The sequence below is a fragment of the Salvia miltiorrhiza genome, chromosome 7 (assembly GCF_028751815.1).
Source record: "Salvia miltiorrhiza cultivar Shanhuang (shh) chromosome 7, IMPLAD_Smil_shh, whole genome shotgun sequence".
In the NCBI taxonomy this organism is placed as follows: Eukaryota; Viridiplantae; Streptophyta; class Magnoliopsida; order Lamiales; family Lamiaceae; genus Salvia; species Salvia miltiorrhiza.
The window spans coordinates 21,109,074-21,131,629 of NC_080393.1; the positions used below are offsets into that span (position 1 = coordinate 21,109,074).

The 22,556-nt window shown below is 38.0% G+C and overlaps 3 protein-coding genes across 4 annotated transcripts in view; all 3 read left to right on the forward strand.

The window, feature by feature from the left end:
• The first annotated feature begins 840 nt into the window (after positions 1-840).
• On the forward strand, positions 841-4,709 carry LOC130993364 (uncharacterized). 2 transcript variants are annotated; one of them, XM_057918225.1, is made up of 3 exons: positions 841-1,105; positions 1,929-2,836; positions 3,997-4,709. In XM_057918225.1, the coding sequence occupies exons 2-3, from the start codon at positions 2,046-2,048 to the stop codon at positions 4,478-4,480; spliced, it is 1,275 nt and encodes a 424-aa protein (XP_057774208.1). In that variant the 5' UTR covers positions 841-1,105; positions 1,929-2,045; the 3' UTR covers positions 4,481-4,709. The 2 variants fall into 2 exon arrangements, with proteins under 2 accessions (XP_057774208.1, XP_057774209.1); XM_057918226.1 differs by having other exon boundaries at positions 896-1,105; positions 4,000-4,709.
• Positions 4,710-7,095: 2,386 nt separating this feature from the next.
• LOC130993365 (protein RKD4-like) overlaps positions 7,096-22,556 on the forward strand; it is a 35,442-nt gene continuing 19,981 nt past the window's right edge. The window contains exons 1-2 of the mRNA XM_057918227.1: positions 7,096-7,163; positions 19,245-19,378. The gene's annotated coding sequence lies outside the window, so the exon portion shown is untranslated. The remainder of the gene's footprint in view (positions 7,164-19,244; positions 19,379-22,556) is intronic.
• LOC130993951 (protein RKD4) lies at positions 9,619-10,704 on the forward strand. Its single transcript, XM_057918990.1, has 3 exons — positions 9,619-9,698; positions 9,800-10,244; positions 10,323-10,704. The coding sequence occupies exons 1-3, from the start codon at positions 9,619-9,621 to the stop codon at positions 10,485-10,487; spliced, it is 690 nt and encodes a 229-aa protein (XP_057774973.1). The 3' UTR covers positions 10,488-10,704.

Consider the following 22,556-nt stretch of genomic DNA (forward strand, 5'->3'; position numbering starts at 1 on the left):
ATAGTTATGATACAATATGCAAACAATGGTCATAATTTTTTTAGCATAAAAGATTCTTTTATTACAATTTACAAACATGAACATGGAGAAGGCCCTCGACATCAGAACATGCGGTGGAACCAAAATTTGAAGTGACGATTGATAAGGAAACTTGTGTTGTCCGTGAGTACATAGAGATATACGTACCGTTTGTGTGAGTGTAGATCAAAACCAAGATCCTTCACTTCACCTCCTACTCCTACATTCCCATAATAGCTTTGGGAAGCTTTGCAGCAATCAAAGTCCTTGCGGTGTGAGAATGCCGAATTTAGAACCCATCCATCCTTTGCAAATCGGAAGCCACGTTCCACAAGCTTTGCTTTCCATAACAAGCTCTTCACCTCTACCACTTTCTGTCTACTTCAACACACCTTCTGCACATAAAAATAATTAATAATCGTCATAATTATTTAATATACTACATAGCTATTTTATTTCAACTTTAGAATTTTAAAAATGTATTTTCAAATTGTATAATTATTCATCCACTATTACACTGCACACATACTTGTAATGCTACCTCACAAAAATAACGATTCATTTTTAAGGGTTCTTAGGTGCAACAATGTCGTTTTATTGGTGCGCCTAGATAACTCAACGTATTCCAATTTCGTTAATAATTTTTTTTTATCAAGTAACTTTATTAATACCCAAGAAACCTATGAAATGCTTATAAGATCATCATCTACATATGTCGAGGAGTTGAAGATATCTCTTTTACAAAAAATTATTGATTCAAGTTATAATATGAATTTATCTTGCATCTCAAAAATGGTCACCTATCTTTTGGTCCTGAAGATTGAACCTGGTGGGCTCAACTCATTAATATCTAAAAGTTTATTTGGTAAGTTAAGAAAACGACTCTATTTTCTTGTAAATAAAATGAAACGCTACTCCCTCATACGACTACCACTATAAGCACCGAAAAAAACAAATCAAAGAAAAATGAACTTCCACTGTAGGCTGTAGCTCCAGTTCACATATCCGATCCTTCATCCTTCCAAAACTTTCCAATCGGAGAAAATTAAAGTGCGAGAAAATAGGTCCGCACGGCATGCTCGTAGAGGTATTCTCAGAAATTTTAATTTTGTTTCTTATCTTCAATTTGAAGTAATTGTTGGTGATTGTATTTCGTAATGATCAATTTTTTATTTTTTTTTGACGAATTTTATGTAATTTTAGGGGCGATCGGTTTATATTTTAGTCTTCATGTATTGATTACCTTTTTGGAAATGGGTTGTTTGTAGATCTTTTTACAAAATTCGCAGTATGAAATTATTGATCATTTTCAAGAGAGAGTATACAGTTAATTTCGATAATTTTTTAAATAAAATTTTTCGATATCGATGATCGTGTTTTCGTTTTATTTTTTAATTATTAAATATTTTTTCATCTCTTATTAGAAAATAAATTTTAGTAGATTTAATTTGACTTTTGTTATTAGTTCTTATTTAAACTGAAATTCATGTCAAGCCGAGTACGGAGTATCGGAGTACTCTTCTAGTGAAATGTGGAAGTTTTACTTGTCAAACTCATCACTTCACATTGAAATGTTTAAGTGGTGATTAGGATATCTAATGCAGAGACCAATCCATTGGATCATTTTAATATTCTAATTTTGCAAATACCAAGCTTTGCAATGACTTTGTGGTGGATGAATCATTAAGTTTGTAGTTTGAACTCACAATGAAAATGTTTTTCTTGATGGAATTTAATTGGATCTTGATTCAGATATTTTTTTCTTAATCAAACGCTTAATTACATTTTTCATAATTTCGACATGTCTTACAATCTGAAAGTTTGAGATTCAGTCGGTTACGATTTCAATTGAGTTGTATGCCTTAGCCTTTGTCACTCCAGGCAGTGCTGACAATTTCCAAATTTTGCAGTTTACTTTCCTCAAAATGATGGCTACAACTGAATAAGGGCTGTGCCACAGCAACTGTGAATTGTGGTTTTTCCAACCACTAAGCTTCTGTGTTACTTGATTGCTAGCTTGCTGCTCCATGTCTAGACCAAATTCAGACTCCAGTGGAAAATCCACTGAGTCAGTTGGATCATATTGCTTCATCCATGGTCATAAACCTTGTAGTAATTCTTCCACTCCAGATCTCATGCCTGATGCAAAATGGTGGTTAAACCATTATGGGCTTGAGAAAGGATACTCGCTTGACCAGCTAAATGTGTTCAACACGGATGCTAAACTTTTTGCTGCTAACTACCTTAAGGAAAACTCAAAAACAGATGGAGAAAGCAAACCTATTGAGGGATATTGTAGTACTGACTACAAAAACGATCCTGTTTTTTGTTCAGAGCACTTGAAGCATTTATTTTCTCACTGCAAGAGTAATGGAGATAGCTGGCCACTCGGATTTGAATATGCAATTGATAATAATGATCTTCTCCCAAATGCTTATTTGACGGGTTTGGAGTCGTGCAATTGCACCCTCTTTCAACAGCCGGAGAAGCTTTGTTCTGATTTGGACTCACACTGGATTGGAGTTAAGAAGATTGAACCATGGTGGCACACAGTTGATAAAGATGATTTAGCATCCTTGACTTCTCAGAATACATATTGCGATCATCCAGGAGTTCAGTCCATGCATTATGAAAAGGTTTCTGAAAATTTTGGGTTTTGTTTCGACCAACATGAAACGAAAATGATGGATGAGAAGACAAAGCTCTCACATGTGGCCGAATGTACTCAATGCAATTTTGCTTCAGCGAGCATTTCAAAACCATTGGGTAAACAAGGGCTAGCAGATCCTACACTGCTAGAATCGGATAGAAGTTGCAGGTATTTACTCTACTTAGTTGTATGCTTCTGAATGAAATGATTTAAGTTTATATTAGCTGATAGTTCTATCAACTATACAAATAGATTGTGATGATTAATACTCCCTCCGTCCCACAAGAGTGTGCATCACTTTTGGTAGCACGGGTTTTAATAAAATGTTAGATGAGTGTATTGAGAGTTGAAAAAATGATTCACTTTATTATAAAATAAGAGTAAGAAATAAGGAGTTAGTGATGGGATAGTGTTCAAAAATGGCAAATGCACACTCTTGTGTGACGTCCCAAAATAGAAATAAGGGCACACTCTTATGGGATGGAGGGAGTATGTGATAACCAGGTATGACTTTTCAAATCAGTGGTAGCCTCAAAAAGTAGTTCTATTTTTGAGGATGCTTCTTAATTGAATGAGATTTGGATGGGGGTGACTGCACATGACTATAAAAGTATAAATGGAGTCACACGACTACTTTTATTCTTGAAATCATAGGTTGAAGCTTTGTTTAAAATCACCATTCCCATATAAGTCGATTTTCAATCAGAATGAAGCCATGATCCTCACCAAACTAACTGCTCTTTATTTTTTTTACTGTGAAAAACCTTATTCCTTTAAACCCAAAAGCTATTTTAATTTGAAGTATGTACATTTGTAGAAGTTCCCAGTTGTGCATGTTTTTTTTACATTATCTACAAATCTGAAAATTATTGCAAAAAAGAAAATCTACTTACTGACAAATTATTGCCATGCTTATGTGGAAGTAATATGTTTTTGTTTTGATTTGTCTTTCTAATTAGGACTCAGGTAGTGTGAAAAAGTCTCTTCCTTGGGTCAGGCAGTGATAAGAGTGGGGGTTTCGCTTTCATGTAAATTAAATCTGAAAGTGCATAAAATAAATTATCTGATACTGCAAATCAAGCACAGGCATTCTGTGGATAATCTTGTTTCTTTTACATGTCCCATCATCTTAGAATTGAGATCATGCACATATTTAGGTAAATTTAAGGAGTAGCCAATATTTCAGGCAAGTGTTTTTGCTGGGAAAACAATGAAAGAAATATACCTAAGTAAAATGTTCCATGCAAGAACAGAGGCTTGTAATCTGAATTAAATTGCTTTTTCCATCACTGTCAGTTTCAAACTAGCTATGCTTGTTTTACTTTCAGCAGCAAAGTTGGTCATGATGCAGAAAAAGTGGAACCATCAGATCCTCAGGTACCAAATGGTGGTCTTAGCAGAGGTGAATTATTGGAGGCACTCTGCCATTCTCAAACAAGAGCAAGAGAGGCTGAGAAGTTGGCACAAGAAGCCTGTGTCGAAAAGGATCATGTTTTCGATCTCTTTTTCCAGCAGGCGTCGTGCCTATTTGCTTATAGGCAGTGGCTCCGCCTGCTGCAGCTAGAGACATTATGCCTTCATCTTAGAAGCAAAGATGAGATAACTTCTTTTGCCCCTCCATCTCTCTCATCTTGGGTCAGAAGCAAAGGTGTGACTTCGAAGAAAAACAGATGCGGTGCTGCCAAAAAGAAGGTAAACAGACGGAGATGTAATATTAGCAAATGCGCCGTTGCTTTTGCAATAGGTTTGGGTCTCGCTGGTGCTGGTTTACTCGCTGGTTGGACGATTGGATGGCTCTTTCCTGCCTTTTGAACTGATATTTTGTGTTCAATTGATAACTAGGGGATTTGTTTTTTTATTATTTTTTCAGTCTTGGTGGGTATATATAATTTTATCTCATAGTTTTAAACGTTAAAGTGGTTTCTTTGTAAAAAGATTGTGAAATTTGGCCATGATTGTGCAGATATGTATATATAATTGTGTACCTCTATATGTAAATTTGTGATATGCAAGTAATTGGTGAATGATGACAGTTTCTTTAGCTGTGGTTCAAAACTAATTGGTTTTCTATTTGACTTTGTAGATGCTAAATTGAAGTCGTTTATTGGTTATTTCTATTCGTTATTTCTATTCGAGAACATGTACGGGGTTAAAGGTCTCAAGTTCGAATTTACTATAAAACCCTCGAACAGCTCGACATAAAATTGCTGTGGTTGGCCTTGAAGGGGTCGAGGTATGAGAGGGTCCGGTAGCTGCCGGTGAGGTGGGTGGAGGGCATGAAGATGCCGTGAAGAGGTGGAGAGAGGGAGGTGGTTGTTTATTTATTTTTGTAATTTTTTTAAAGATAGATAACTTATAATTATTTTTATAAAAAATGTTTAGAACTATAAGAGATATAAATTTAAACCTCAAATTATCAATTTTGTATAAAAAAAATCCTACATCCATTTTCTACTTTTGGAATCTTGATGTGGTTTGCCGCTACTATTGATTTTTATTTTAATATTTTAAATAACAGAACACAAAACGAATATCATTTTAAACCTCAAATTATATTATTTTATAAAAAAATATCCCGAACTATAAGGAATAATATTTATTTACACCCCAAACCATCAATTTTGTATAAAAAATATCCCGCCTTTTTTCGGCCCCGAAGATACTGTGTAATTTTTATTTTTAAATACATTACACAAAACAATATCAATATGCGTGATGTCACTTAAAAAAATTGACTAATTTAACACATTTTCAAACAAAGAAAATGCATCACCCCAAAGTACATCAATGGCTCTTCGGCTACTTGAATCAATTGCTTATTTGTTTAAGAAAGTGTTAAATAAATCAATTTTTCAATTAATAAAGCGTTTTTTTTAAATGTCATAGCATAAAGCAACATCGTTTTGTGCTTTGTTCCATGTTATTTATTAAAAATATATATACAATTCAGTGTACGTGTGTTGGTCTAATGGTAGGTGATTAATGCTCAAGACTTGAGATCCTAAATTCGAGTCTATTATTGTATAATCATTACATTTCTTTATTTATTTATGTAAGTTATCAAAAAAATGTATACATATATACAATTCAACTAGGGAGTAGGGAGTCGCGTCAAAATTCTGTGGGCTGGAAAATATATTAGTGACAATTTTTATACACAAGCTTTAGTTTGAAAGTCACTGTATGCCATATTATTTAAGGGTGATTCTAGTCTCTATTTTATATTTACAGCCCCTTATTTGTAATAAGATTAACTTCATCCACTGAGAGCACACTACTTTGGTTTGAACTGGATTTTAATAAAACGGTTGATAGATGTGTTTTAAATAGAAATGAGTTATTGTGGTTGAATTGAGTGTGTGGTCATATATAAATGAATGATTCTAGTTAAATAGAGAAAATAAAATCATGTCCAAAAAAGAAATATAGTATACCCTTTGTGGACGCTAAATTGAGTACCTGTAGTATATTCTTGGTGGACGGAGATAATAATTAAAAATAATTGAAAATTTACTATTTTATCATATACTCCCTCCATCTTGCTAAACATGAGTCGTTTTTTCTGGACACAAAATTTAAGAAAATAGCATTTGATGTGCTAAATGTGTTGAAAAAGTGAAAATGTGAATAAAAGGAAAATATTTTGTTATAAGTTTCGTGGGACGGCCTAAAAAGAAATATGACTCATATTTCGTGAGACGGAGGGAGTACTTCATAGACCCCAAATTAAATTAAATTTGTAATAAATTAACAATTTCATTTAAGTAAATCTGAAAGAATAAATACGTATAATTTATAATGATAATCTGAAAATATTTTTAGCCCCTATCAAATTATAATATGATAAGGAAACATGTTTATGCAGATATAAACGCTGCAAAAAATTGTATAGTCCTCAACTCAAAATCCCGAAAACTACATGAAAAGGACCACTGATTAATTAATTTCAGAGTTTCAATTATCATCTCTCGTCGGGAGCAAAATTCGATTGAAGCAAAAAAAAAAAAAAAAAAAAAAAAAAAGTCGGGAGGGAGCTATACAATTGTCATCACCTGAACAGGCTTCTGAATCTGTGGGTTTTATTCTCTGCCTTAGTTTATGCTTTTTCATGCTTTCTCTTGATTAATTAAGCTTCACTAACTGTTTTAGCTATATATATAGCTTTCTAAAAGTGTATATGTTTTGATTTTGGTTGTTTAGGTTTCAGCACTGCCAGCACAGAATTAGCACTATCACGAAAACACTTACTATCACAAATGCAATGACACCTCACGTATTTTCAAGGATTTTGGGTTTCTCATCATCCCTTTTTTGCTTGAGGAAGTTGATCAAGGTTGTGATATGTACTAGTGTTTGTAAAACATTTTCTTAACTTGCTATTCCTTCTTCTATGCAGATGCTTCCAACAGGACATGACTATCTCAGTCAGTTTACCTGGAAGCTTTGTCATCTTCGATTGCAAATGCTTCATCTCTCATCATACGATTCTTTTCATGTAGTTATCAGAATTTTGAGTCGGGAGCTATACAATTATTTATAGGCTTTATATCTGTATAAGCGTGTTTCTTTATCATATTATATGATAGGGGATTATAAATATATTCATATTGCAATGAGAGTTATATGTGTTTGGTAAAGCATAAATGGACGGTGATCGTTTGTGTGGTGAATTACGAATTATACCTAGAGATTGATCGGAAAAGTGAGAAAGATGCAAAGTAATTGAGAGCACGAGAATTCGATTGCTGTTGTATTGCAAGTGAAGTAAGCGTGTGTTACAACGGGCGTATGCATGGCTATTTATAGATTACAAGCTAAGGGCAAAATAGTAAATTTAATGTTGAAACATGCGCCTCGCGTGGTCGAGGGCATAAAGGTAAACTTGCCCTTCAGGCGGGAGATTTCTCCGTTCTTTCTAGTGACTTCTCTGGCGAAAGCCATTCCTATGATGCGGGCCGCTTCTCTGGCGGGTGTGGCTTCTCTGACATAGGCCATTTCTCTGGCGATTATGGCTTCTCTGACGGAAGCCATTTCTCTGATAAGGCTCATTTCTCTGACGACACCCGTTCCTTTGGCAAAGTCTGTTCCTCTGGTGAGGTTCGTCCCTCTGATAAAGCTCATTCCCTTGCTCTGCATATATTACTCATCATCAGTGTTTATACTTTCAAATTTACTTAAATGAAATTGTTAATTTATTAAAAAATTAATTTAATATGGAAGCTATGAAATAGTATATGATAAAATAGTAAATTTTTAATTATTTTTAATTATTATTTTAAATAGGAGATATAAAGATTAAAATGAGAATTATGAATAGAATCATTCTTATTTAAAAAATAAAAATAAAAGTCGATGAGGCCTATCTCAAGTGACAAAGCTGAGGTACTCAAAAACTCTCATTTGTTAGAGGTCTTGGGTTCAATTCCCGCCTGCGTGTGGGTAATTTTTCCACTTTTATGTGGGTAGTGTTCCCACATTTGTGTGGGTAGTGGTTCCGCCTGCGTACGATTGTTTTTTTCACTTTTGTATGGTGTAGAGGTCCCGCCTACGTGCGGATTGCGTATTAGGTTTTGTTAGATACCCTCTTGTAATTCTAAAAAAAAAAAGTAGAAATGGTATCCAACGAGCCCATCTTAAGTGAATGGTCCATCTGAGGCCCGCTTTGTTTGTGAACAGGGCGGCAGAGTCTGGCAGTCCAAGCCTGAGCCGAGCTGGGCAGGCCCTGGCCCTGGCCCAGCCCACTTGAGATCTCATAAATTGTGCAAGACATGACATCGGGTGTTGCTGTCTCCAATATTTTTGGAGGGATTGAGCAGGTTTGGTGAATAATACTCGTTCCATTTGCTTATCCTTTTTGTTTTATCCAATATTACCCGTTTTTTCTTACATATTTTAGGCTTTTGTCATTCTATTTCTTTAAAAACCTCATACTACGATAACTCTCTCATATAATGTATATATATACAAGAGTTATTTCGTTGCAAGCTATAAGCTGGAATCAGGTATATATGTGTATACAAACTTACTGACAAATAAGTTCTTTAGGTTATATAATTAATGTTTTTATAAATATTCTAGTTTGGGTTATAAAATTTTACATATAGTTCTATTTTAAGTGCAAATACAAAATGAGAACTCATAATTGTTTGAATAATAGTATTTGTTTTTTTGGTGGTAGTAGTAGTTTGAAGAAATTAATTAATACAAAGTATAAGTAAAAGTATATAATTATGGCAACATAATAAATCCCCATCCTAATCCTAATACTATGTGAAATCTATTGTTTCTCCGTGTTGACCTTGTTTTCTGTTCCCTTTGACCATATTTTTTAATGTGAAATTTAGCACTATATATATTATATAGAAAATTATTTCTCCCGATTAAATAGCGTTTGCGTTTAGTTTTGGGAAAATTAACAGAAATTAAAAAACAGCATAAATTAAATATCCGTAAACAATAATAATAATAATAATAATAATAATAATAATAATAATAATAATAATAATAATAATATTTAGAAAAGTGACCCACTAATTTGACAAAATATACAATATAAAAAATAGTAAAAAAAATGAAATACGAGTTTACTCACATATTTATGAATTGGCGGGTGTAAAATGGGATTTGAGCATGCACACGCGCAGTATGATTTTCTGCGTGGATGCAAATACATGATTACCGTAATAAATACATTATTAATCACGGCACATACACGATTCAGCCCCCAATCCCATCATCTGTGAATGCTAATTGCTCTCTAATTAATGCATCACATATTATTAAGTGTACTCCATAACAATTCTACTTATTATTTCGTAACTCCCAAAATCGTGTGCACGAACTTCAACCCATTTCTTCTCCTCATTTATTAACCTTTTCCCTTAAACTTATATAATCAGAATCTCCTTAGATTTTACTGTCAAGAAAACAAAAAAATTTACGCAATAAAAATGGCTTCCACAGGAATTAAGTTGGAGAATCAGAACGAAGTTGGCTGCTTTTTCCTTGAAGAACCAATTCCACCCCTAGGGTAATCAACTTGTAATTGCATATACATTTAGCTACATGGACATGTCCAATCATATTTTGTTTTTTTTTTTTGGTATAAAATCATCATATTAATTTTTGTAGGTGTTGGGAGCAACAATTTGCATGCGTTGAGGGGTTCAACTTAGGGCTACATGGTTTGCTTGAATATGAACAATTTCCATTAGCTCATCAATCTTCAAATGTGGAGCTCAACGATTTCGAAGATTTTTCCGGTGATTTGTGGGTTTTCGATGATCATCCATCGTTCCACAATGATCCCAACAACAATATTGCCAATCCAGACAATATTACCGAGCAAGAGGAGTCTCTGACTCCAAACGACGTCGTGAGAAGAAACGGCAGGCACAAATCCTCGGCGCTGCAGTTGGAAGAGATTCAGAAATACTTTGATTTTCCGATAACTAGGGCTGCCAAAGAGCTGAACGTGGGCCTCACCGTGCTCAAGAAACGCTGCAGAGAGCTTAATATTGCGCGCTGGCCGCACAGGAAGATCAAGAGCTTGAAGTCGCTCATTCATAATGTTAAGGTATATATGTCCAAACTTGCATGCTTTTTTTGGAAAGAAGAAGTGGTGGCTGTTATGTTAATTTGGGGGTTGTTGCAGGAATTAGGGTTGACGAATGAGATAGAGATGCTGGAGGAGCATAAGAAGATGGTGGAGAGGATACCGGAAATGGAGCTCACTGAGAGAACTAAGAAATTGAGACAAGCTTGCTTCAAAGCCAATTACAAGAAGAGAAGGTCCCTCCAACAAATTGTTTTTCCTTGAATTCTTTATTCACTCTTTTTGAAAGAAAAAAAGAAAAAGAAAAGAATTTCTAGTCCTATATATTATCTGTATTTCTTGATTACTAGATGTGGATGAGATCAAACTAAAATTTTAGTTTTGTATCTCAATTGGTTACTTTCATCATGTCTAGTTTTGTAAGTTTGTGTTCGTATTCCTTAACAACTGACTGTTTAATCAACTTAATTTATTCCTTTAATTTCTTTGACAATAATCGAATTTCGATTTGCATGGCGAAAGAAAATTAATATTGCCCTAAAAGTGCCCAATTCAAGTGGAACGTGAAAGGGATCAGTTACAAGTAGAGGGAGTTACAAGAAAGAATTTGGCAAAAGCAATAGTCTACTTTAATATCAAACCTGCAAGGCTGCAACTACTATTCTAAACTAATTGTATTCATACATAACTTTCATTTTAGGCAGAGACGTTATTTAACAGTACTACATCAGTAATTCTTCACTTGAAAATATTTGATACCGCCATCAAAATAATTTTTAGGATTTTTTCAGTTAATTCTGTGAGAAATACAACGAGATGAATTTGGTGAAATAATTTAAGTGCGTGCTTCTTTTTTTATGAAATACATATCGTAGTTGAGAAAACGGTTATTTTTAGCAAATAGCTTGAAGTTAGTGTAACTTTTTAGTTCAAAATTATAAATATCACAAATATAATTTATATTTATCTCTGTTGCTTATAGCTCGAGTTAAGATTTTGACCAAGTAAAGATGACATGAATTGTCGAAAATTGATGTGAATTTAAAATAAAATTACACATATACTCCCTCCGTCCCGCGAGTCTTGACACGTTTGGGTTCGGCACGGGATTAAGGAGTTGTAGATTAGTGTGTTAAGTGTGTAGGTAATAAAGTAGAAAAGTGATTAGGTAATTAGACTTGTTTTTTTAATTCTTTTTTTAATTTATTTTTCAAAATTATTTTTAATTAGCTGAATATAATTTAAATTAAATTTACATTTTTTATTTATTTACTGGAATATATTTTTTTTTACGATTTCAGCAAACATAATTTAGGGGTGAAATGAGTCTTTTTGTAAAGTACAGTGATCATATCAATTCACAAGCACAAGCTGTATGTAAATTAGATTATGCTTTCAATTATGCATTCATGTTTACCTAAACACAAGCAAACAATACCAACAGGGCAAATATAGAACAACTATCAGCCATAAAACCAATTTCCAAACAGAAACAAAACCCAGCACAGTGGGTTATCAACAACAATCAGCAATACCAACAGAGAAGATACCAAAGAGAATATTATCATCATCAATCAGCAATACCAACATAAGCAATACGAACACCACAGCCACCAACAATCGATATTAGAGGCAGATATTGAAAGATCTCACCAAAATTGACCATAAAAAATTACCCATCAATCAGCAATACCAACACAATACAAACCCTCCTCCTTCATCTGCCGCTCAGCCTCTTCGACGGCCGCATCCCAGGTCTCACCTTCCTTCGGGAAAGGAAAGTAAGGATCCACCAAGTCTTCCTCATTTTCCATCGAAGACATATCATCGTCGGATTCCCAATCGAAATCGGCGCTCCAACCATAAGATCCACCACGAATCCAGTAAGGATCGGTGAAAGATTTACTGAGAGATCCACCGGCAGATTTACAGAGAGCTCTGCCATCGACGAGCCGTCCGCCGCCGGTGAGCCCTCCGCTCTCGTCGGTCATCGCGGTGGGGGGGCAGCGGAGACGGCCATATCTCGGGTGATTAGTGGAGATCGAACAGGGATACGGCGAAAACATACAAATGGAGTTTCTTTGGTCTTGGAGGTGGAGATCGGAGTTTCTTTCGACTTCGAGGTGGAGATCGGAGAGGGATTACGAGGTGGAGGTCGGAGATTCTTAAGGATTAAATCAACGGGAGGGCGATTTAAGGGCCGACGAGGATTCACCCAACCATTCTCATCCGAAGGCGGCATGGATTCCATGGGCGGCCGTCGTCGACGGTGGCAGCTGAAGTTAGTAGAAGGTTTGAGGCAATTAAAGGCGGCGATTTGCTCAGAGAGAGAGACGGAATACTAGGGTGGAAAGCAAGGATCTCAAAATGAGGACAGAGGAGAAATGAGGCGAAATGTTTTTCTTCCAACTATTGCCTTTTTTTTAAATGCGTTTATTAGATTAACTTAAGCACAATGAAGACCCCTTATTTTTTCCTAATTATTACCCAAAAAGAAAACGTGTCAAGATTCATGGGACGGCCCAAAAAGGAAAACGTGTCAAGACTCGTGGGACTGAGGGAGTACAAATATATTGAATATTAGAGGAAAAAAAATCGTGTCCTGTGTTCTCCACCTCATCTTCCTCACCACCCACCTAATGCCACCGCCGATGGTCATTACTCGCCAACTAGATCTTCCGCGTCCGTTGTTGCCCTGCTTCCTCTTCCGGCACGCCAACTTTTCGTAACAACGCTAATTGTGATGAGCCTAAACCACCTTTCCACTCAATTGCATACATCACCATTTCCATTGCTCGAAGTGGTTTTCCACGAAGCCACTCAATCATGACAGATCTAAGATTTATCGATAGGGGCTGAACTTGTTGAAGCTTGCATGGATCGACCTCCAGTACATTCACAATAATGCGCAAAAATAAAGTCTAGCTCATACGAGAACGACGTCAGAAAAATGGATCGCCGTATATAGGATCGGGGGCAAAGTAATCGATCCTGATAAAGTTGTTCACCAACGCTTTCACGATTGCATGCGGAGAATGTATCTCCACTTCTTTTTCTGCGGAGAAGGATCGAAATTGGAGGAAGAATCGTTGGAAGAAAATATTTTTGTAGAGTATGAAATAATGGAGAATAGAAAATGGAGAATAGAAGAATGAAGTAATTGGTGAAAGAGTAGTGCGGGTATTTATAGAAGAAAAAAAAACGAAAAGGAAAGAAACGTTGTTCTCAACGGCTAAAAAAAATCGACCGTTTTTCTCAAATTTTCAGCCATTACAAACTATTTTTTTAAATCTTTGGAATTTTCTGATTGGGTCAAACATTACACGCGCTTAATCATCTCTCCTCCTGAGATCCGAAAGCACACCGAGTGAGCGCGCGCTCCCGGCCTACGGATGTTCTCAAGTATTTTGTTTCCCCTTGGTAAGTTTTGACACACTGCCACCTTACCTTTCTATCTCTGGGCAGTAAATAAGTGGCATTTTGAATTTAGTTATAGGGTAGGCCTAGGTCAAGAAGTCAATTATGAAAGCGTTACAGCTACCCTATAACCAAGTAGTTAGTTCATGTGCTCATAGTTATTATTATAACACATTTACACCTACCACCTCACTTGGATGACGAAATTATAACTTGTTAGGAAATTAGACGCAACTAATTCCGCCCGGGATCAAGTGTGACGCAATATTTTGGATATCGACCGATATGAAACGAGAATAAAAATGACACCGATATTTTTAACGTGGTTCGGCCAAACTGCCTACGTCCACGGACCCACACCAATATATTAGAGAATCTCAAAAGGAGGAGTACAACAAAAATACTACACTGTATTTTGTATCTGCCTACGCAGAGGCTATCTCTCAACTCACTTTTATCACTCGTGTATAACTTCCACACTGAAGTTTTCTCTCACAAGATTTTTCTTTCTCTTTCTAGCAAATAACACTTTGCTTCTGGGGGTGTTGGGGATGATCTTCATACTGCTGTGAAGGCCTCAATTTATAGGCAAAGATCAAGCCTCCAAATGAATAGTGAAGTTGCAGATGTTGAAATTGTTGGCCGCATTGCTTGAAGCCATTTGCAGCTAAAGTGGAAGCCACCCTTTTGACTTGGTGGTTGGCCCCCTTCTTTTGACTAACAATCTCCCACTTGAAGACTGATTTCAATCTGTCTTCACACCTCGATCAACGCAGCAGCCTTTCTGTCTTTGTTATTCTAGCAAACCAATTGAAGCTGAGCACAACTTCAATTTATACTGCCTTTGTAAGCATGTCGGCTGGATTTTGAGCTCCTTGGATCTTTTCAAGTATTAACACCTCATCCTCCAACAGAGATCTGATGAAATGATAACGAAGTCCAATATGTTTCATTCTAGAATGAAATGCTGAATTCTTTGCCAGATGTATCGCACTCTGACTATCGCTGTACAAGACATTCTTCGTCTGATCAAAACCCAATTCTGCCAACAACCCTTGTAACCAGATCATTTCTTTGCTAGCCTCGGTGATTGCCACGTACTCTGCTTCTGTAGTGGATAAAGCAACAATCTTTTGTATCTGCGAGATCCAACTAACAGCAGTCGTGCCAATAGTAAAGACATAACCGGTAGTGCTTCTCCTGCGATCTACCTCACCGGCAAAATCTGCATCTACAAAACCTTGTAGTGCTACATCCCCTTTTTGAAAGCATAAGCATCTATCAGTAGATCCACGTAGATATCTCAATATCCACTTTACTGCTTCCCAATGCTGCTTTCCTGGATTTGCCATAAATCTGCTCACAACTCCCACTGCATGAGCGATATCTGGTCTAGTACAGACCATGGCATACATCAGACTTCCAATGGCTGAGGCGTAAGGAATTTTAGCCATGAAGTCTCTTTCCTCCTTAGTCTTTGGAGAGTGCTCTTTGGATAGGCGGAAATGGTTAGCTAATGCTGAGCTAACCGGCTTAGCACTGCTCATGTTGAATCTTTGCAAGATTCGATTGACGTAGTTGGCCTGAGACAACTGCAAAACACCTTTTTGCTTGTCTCTGTAAATTCTCATCCCGAGAATTTGCTTTGCTTCTCCTAAGTCCTTCATCTCGAACTCCGCTGAAAGCTGCCTTTTCAACTTCTTGATTTCGTTCAAGTCTGAGCCGGCTACTAACATGTCATCAACATAAAGTAGCAAGATGATATAGCTGGACTTGAACCTCTTGAAGTAACAACAATGGTCAGCATTGCACTTCATGTAGCCATTTTTCTGCATGAATCCATCAAACTTCTTGTACCATTGCTTCGGAGCTTGCTTCAAGCCATACAGGCTCTTTTTCAACTTGCACACCAGCTTCTCCTTTCCTTTGACAGAGAATCCATCTGGTTGTTGCATGTATATTTCCTCCTCTAAGTCACCATTGAGGAAAGCAGTTTTCACATCTAACTGCTCTAGATGCAAGTCCTCCGTTGCGACAATACTCAGGACCGATCGGATTGTTGTCAACTTTACAACCGGAGCAAAGATATCTGTGTAGTCAATTCCTTCTTCCTGTTGGAAACCTTTGACTACCAATCTTGCCTTATATCGCTTTGAACCATCATGCTCTTCTTTGATTCTGTACACCCATTTGTTGTGTAGAGCTTTCTTTCCTTTGGGCAACTCAATTAGTTCCCACGTCATATTAGAGATAAGAGATTTTATCTCTTCTTTCATTGCAAGCTCCCACTTGACAGAATCTCCGACTTGACATGCTTCTTCATAGAATTCAGGTTCACCAGCATCGGTCAGTAACATCTGATTCATGTACTTCCTGTTTGGAACATGAGGTCGAGATGACCTCCTGGGTATAGGAGTTGGAGCTGGAACTGGAGACTGTGGTGGATCAGCCTCAGAGTTGGGCTCCTCCGTCTGCAAACCTTCATCTGTTTGCTTTGATGTACTGCACTCTGCAGTATCATCTGGATCAACGTATGTTGGATCGTCACTTGTTGTGTCGATGGACTGCACTGCATTCCTGTCCTTGTACATCACATTTTCATTGAATATGACATTCCTGCTTCGAATGACCTTCCTGTTTTTGTCATCCCAAAAACGGTACCCGAACTCATCTCCACCATATCCAATGAAAGTACATTTTAGTGATTTGGAGTCGAGCTTACTCCTGGCATTATCACTAATGTGTACATACGCGACACAACCAAATACTTTCAAGTGAGAAAGTTTAATTTCTTTGCCGCTCCAAACTTCCTCAGGTATTCTGTACTCCAATGGTACAGATGGCCCATGGTTAACGAGATATGCCGCTGTGTTGACAGCTTCTGCCCAAAATTGTGTTGGCAGTCCTGCATGTATCCTCATGCTCCTAGCTCTTTCTGACAACGTACGTCCGGTTCATGCGTTCTGCAACTCCATTTTGTTGTGGTGTCCCTGGCAACGTCCTTTCTAACTTGATGCCGTCCTGGTAACAAAATTTCTTGAACGCCATATCTTCGTATTCTCCACCATTATCGGATCTCAACTTCTTTATCCGTAAGCCAGTTTCATTCTCCACCATGGCCTTCCACTTCTTGAACGCCTCAAACACCTCTGACTTGTGTCTCAAGAAGTAAACCCACACCTTTCTCGAGTGGTCATCGATGAAAGTCACAAAGTAAGACTTTCCGCCAATGGATGAAACTGCTGCTGGGCCCCAAACATCTGTGTGGACTAACTCAAGCTTTACTTGCTTCGGAGTTCTACCACTGGTATTGAAACTCACCCTCTTCTGCTTCCCGTAGATACAACTTTCGCAAAAGTCTATATCAACAGACTGAAGCTCTGGTAGTTTCCCTTTCGAATGCATATACTTGAGCCCTTTCTGGCTCATGTGCCCAAGTCTTTGGTGCCACAAATTTGCATTCTTCTTGCTATCAGCAACTGCAATTGTCACACACGCATTCATCGTTGTGTATAGGCTTCCAGTATCCTTGCCACGTGCAAGAATCATTGCGCCCTTAGTGATTTTCCAATAATCACCTGAGAAGTGTGTATCACATCCTTCTCTTGACAATTGCTTGACGGAGATCAAGTTCTTCCTCAACTCTGGAATGTGTCTCACGTCCTTCAATTTCCATACAGATCCATTGAGTTTGATCTGTACTTCTCCTATGCCCACCACGCTGCATGGATGATCATCTCCAAGATATACTTCTCCGAAATTTCCCGACCTGTAATTTATGAAGGAATTTCGATTCGAGGTGGCATGGAAAGATGCTCCAGAGTCTATGACCCAATACTCGGCCATTTTCTCCATGGAACATATCAAGGCATCGCCTTCTTCTTCAGCCATAACATTGGCTTCGGTCTTTTTCTCGTTTTCCTTTGAAGGTACTTTACACTGCGTTCTGTAGTGTCCGACCTGACCACAGTTCCAACATTCAACAGACTTTGATTTGTTGGAATTCTTGTGGATCCTGGAGCTCTGCCTGCCATTCCTTGACTTGCTCCGTCCACACCCTTGACTTCTGTTTGAGTTTCTGCCTCTGCTTTCTGCATTTAAGGCGGCACCTGAAGTGGAGGTTACATCTGACTGTCTCCTGATCTCCTCGGTTAAGATCATGCTCACGACATCATCGAACTTCATTTTGGACTTACCGGCAGAGCTGCTAATGGCCGTAACTGTGCCATTCCAGCTCTCAGGTAACTGCCCAAATATTAACAAAGCCCGGACCTCATCATCAAAATTGATGTCCACCGTGGTAAGTTGGTCCGTCACTTCGTTGAACTCGTTCAAATGTTCTCCAAATCTTCCGCTCTCCGTCATTTTCATATTGAACAATTTCTTGATCAAATGAACTTTATTTGCTGCAGACGGTTGCTCGTACATGCTGGATAAAGCTTTCATGAGAGACGTTGTTGTCTTCTCATGCTTTATGTTGAAGGCGACTGACTTTGACAAGGTCAGTCTGATTGCGCCGAGTGCCTTTCGATCAAGCACCTCCCACTCGTCGTCCTTCATATCATCTGGCTTTTCCTTCAAGGGTTTATACAGGTCCTTCTGGTACAAGTAATCCTCCATTTGCATTTTCCAAAATCCAAAATTCACACCATTGAATTTCTCCATTTTGGAAATTTTATCGTCTGTCGACATTGCTCCCACTCGATCAGAAAACACGATAATTTTCTCAAAAAATTCGTTTCTGATGTGGAGGTTCAGTTTACACTGCAACCACAGAGCATACTAAGAATTTTAAAAGAATAATTACCGTTGCGCACGAAACACTGTTCGCAAATTTACTATTCACGAATTTACTATTCACGAATTTTAATAAGAATTCACGTGAATAGTACCAGCGCAAGAAAAAAAATACTTTCGCCACCAACGTGGCTCTGATACCAGTTGTTAGGAAATTAGACGCAACTAATTCCGCCCGGGATCAAGTGTGACGCAATATTTTGGATATCGGCCGATATGAAACGAGAATAAAAATGACACCGATATTTTTAACGTGGTTCGGCCAAACTGCCTACGTCCACGGACCCACACCAATATATTAGAGAATCTCAAAAGGAGGAGTACAACAAAAATACTACACTGTATTTTGTATCTGCCTACGCAGAGGCTATCTCTCAACTCACTTTTATCACTCGTGTATAACTTCCACACTGAAGTTTTCTCTCACAAGATTTTTCTTTCTCTTTCTAGCAAATAACACTTTGCTTCTGGGGGTGTTGGGGATGATCTTCATACTGCTGTGAAGGCCTCAATTTATAGGCAAAGATCAAGCCTCCAAATGAATAGTGAAGTTGCAGATGTTGAAATTGTTGGCCGCATTGCTTGAAGCCATTTGCAGCTAAAGTGGAAGCCACCCTTTTGACTTGGTGGTTGGCCCCCTTCTTTTGATTTTGTGTGGATAGTGGTTCCGCCTACGTGCGGATTGCTTATTAGGTTATGTTAGATACCCTCTTGTAATTCTAAAAAAAAAAAAAAGAGTAGAAATGGTATCCAACGAGCCCATCTTAAGTGAATGGTCCATCTGAGGCCCGCTTTGTTTGTGAACAGGGCGGCAGAGTCTGGCAGTCCAAGCCTGAGCCGAGCTGGGCAGGCCCTGGCCCAGCCCACTTGAAATCTCATAAATTGTGCAAGACATGACATCGGGTGTTGCTGTCTCCAATATTTTTGGAGGGATTGAGCAGGTTTGGTGAATAATACTCGTTCCATTTGCTTATCCTTTTTGTTTTATCCAATATTACCCGTTTTTTCTTACATATTTTAGGCTTTTGTCATTCTATTTCTTTAAAAACCTCATACTACGGTAACTCTCTCATATAATGTATATATATACAAGAGTTATTTCGTTGCTAGCTATACGCTGGAATCAGGTATATATGTGTATACAAACTTACTGACAAATAAGTTCTTTAGGTTATATAATTTTTTTATAAATATTCTAGTTTGGGTTATAAAATTTTACATATAGTTCTTTTTAAGTGCAAATACAAAATGAGAACTCATAAGTGTTTGAATAATAGTATTTGTTTTTTTGGTGGTATAGTAGTAGTAGTTTGAAGAAATTAATTAATACAAAGTATAAGTACTAAAAGTATATAATTATGGCAACATAATAAATCCCCATCCTAATCCTAATACTATGTGGGGAAATTTGCGTGTAAATACACCAACTATGGAGAAATTCCATTTTTAACACCAACTTAGGAAAATCCAATAGAATACATGAACTTAGAGTTCTGTCCATTTCTGATACGCCAGCTTTTCCTTAATAAGAATTCTGCCCCTATTATTAACCAATATATCACAAAAACCCAAAATGTTTCTTTCCAGTGCAATAAAATCCTTATGAGATTCTAAAATTAAATGTCAAAAAACAAATTATCAGGCCCAACATGCTTCCGTAACACTTCGAAATAAATCTTAAATTAAACCAACATTATACCTTTGTCGACTGGTCTTCTTCAGGAGTCAGTCCGTTGCGTTTTACGGCTCGTCTGCCCACCCGGCACGTACCAACCACACACTCGCAAGAGATGGTTGCAACCCTTCTCCTTCACTAAGTGCCGACTAAATAATATGTTGGAAAAATAAAGAAAATATTTTTACTCAACCCGGAATAGTTGGACAAAAACAAAAGCGTTTATAGAGGAATTATATAAAATTTAATTTATTTCATAAAATACTCCCCAAGGGAGGAGACTAACTTGTTTAGCTACTCATAGTAGCTAATACTTGTGTACATAAAATAAAAAGGAACTAAACTAAAAAGTAGAAAACTTTGAAAACTAGAATTAAAATTACAAAGATAATTTTTCCAGAGAGAGGAAGTAGTGTGTGAGAATGTGTGTGAATTTTCGGATGATCTTCTTCTCTCCAGCACTTGGGTTTATATAGAGGTTTGATCCCCTCTATAATTGCTTGGTTGTTGGCCTCGGATTCCATCCTCGTGGCCAGCTTGCTTGAATATGACATCCACCTTCTTTTGTCGGTCTTGATTGCCGACACTTGTTAGTGGCATCACATGGTGCCGGACCCTTGCTTTATCTCTTTGTGATAATGCTGGTAGGGGCCGGCTGCTTTTCTTTCCACTCACTTTTGTCCTGGAGCTTTTGGTGAGTGGTCCTCCTGTTCTTCCACCCACTTTTGTCGTTTCTTTTGTGGGTGCGATCCTTGCTGTGAATCACATGATTCACTTAGCTTTGTCGGCCACCTTCCTTTTTTGGTGCCCGAGGTGTCCTTCCCTTTGGAGTCTGATGCTTATCATGTTCATCAGACCGGAACCTCCTTTTATCCGGCTTTGGAAAGAATCCTTTGCCGAATTCTGGCTCCTTCTGCGATGAGCATTGATCGCAGATTTTCTCGATCCAATGGCCTAGATGAGCCATATTGCAAAATTTACGACGAGTCTCCTGGCTCCCCGCAATCTTGTTTTTCCAAATCATTTGCCGTTTCTTCTTGAAGGATTCTTCGGCAAAAGGAGTTGTTGTTCCTGTCATGGTATTAACTAGGAACGTTCCCAGATCCGAGCTTTGATAGAACTTGAATCTGGACTTCATTTTGTCCATCTCTGTGAGACAGACCCATAGACCCCATGCTCGTCTAGTGGAGATTTGTTCCTCCGTGAATGTTGAGACGATTGCGGCCTGGAAGTCGGGAACTTTGATCCTGTTAAGGGCTCCCGTATCAGGTCTCCGAAGCTTAATGAAGTGGAAAGCTTCACGGATTCCTTTTCCGACTGGCTCTGGCGCTGCACTAAAACAGTACAATTCCAAAACATCTCCCCTTTTGAGGGACTCGTTGTTCTCCCATGTGTCGAACACCGTTTTCTGGATCCATTTTGGTAGACCCTTGATTTCGGTGAAGGCTGGGGCGGTGGTATAAACTGAGGCCAAAGCCCCAAACTCATACCATTCCTTGACATCGTTTGGATTGGCTCCTGGAGTCGTCCAAACCCTTGGATATTTTCCGGCAACATCAACCCGGCAATTTCCCGGATTAATGCCTTTCCTTGTGAGAAGTTTCTCCCACCTGTCCTGGTACATCTGCCAAGAAGGAGAAATTTCAAAAAAGTCAGTATCAACCTTAACTTGGCCTGTCATGGGCCTAAGATTGATCTCTCCCTCTTTTACCCCAGAGGTAGAGGGTTGACATGTTGATTCAGGGTGTGACCCCTTAACAACATCTTTTCCTCGAGAGTCTGGCTGTGAAACCATTGTCTCAGGACTTGTGCTAGGGGTACTTGAATCCCCTGCTACAGGTAATCCGCCCTGTACGGAAAGCATTGCTTTAGCCCGATTTTCACGGACAGCGATTGAACATCCTCATGAAGCAGGCATCGATTTGGCTAGATACTTTGGCTTCGTCAGCCGCTTGTATCTTTCCTGCTTGTTTAGTGTGTAGGACACACTTTTGCCATTCTTGTTGTAGCAGCTCTAGACTTTCAAAGAGCTGCGCCTGTTTTGCCTCGATGGCCTCCACCTCAGGGAGCTCCATCCCTTGTAAGGAAATCTGCAAGAACATTCTAATCAGATTTCAAAACGACAATATCATAATCATAATATTGACATTCTGCTTGCCATCTAATTAATCTAGCCTTTTCAGGTTTAGATTCAATCTTTTTAGTTAAGAAAGCTTTAACGTTGGTGTTATCTACTTTCAAAACAAATTTTTTAGCAAGTAAGAATAGCGGCCATTTTTTGAACGCCTTCCTGACTGCAAAAAACTCTTTCTCGTTTATGTGCCATCGCACAGCCTCGTCGTTGGAGAAAAGACCGCTACAATATCTGCAAGGTTCTTCTCCAAAAGGGGTGATCTTTGTGAGCACTGCTGCTCACCATGAATCACTCGCATCAGTGTAGAGGA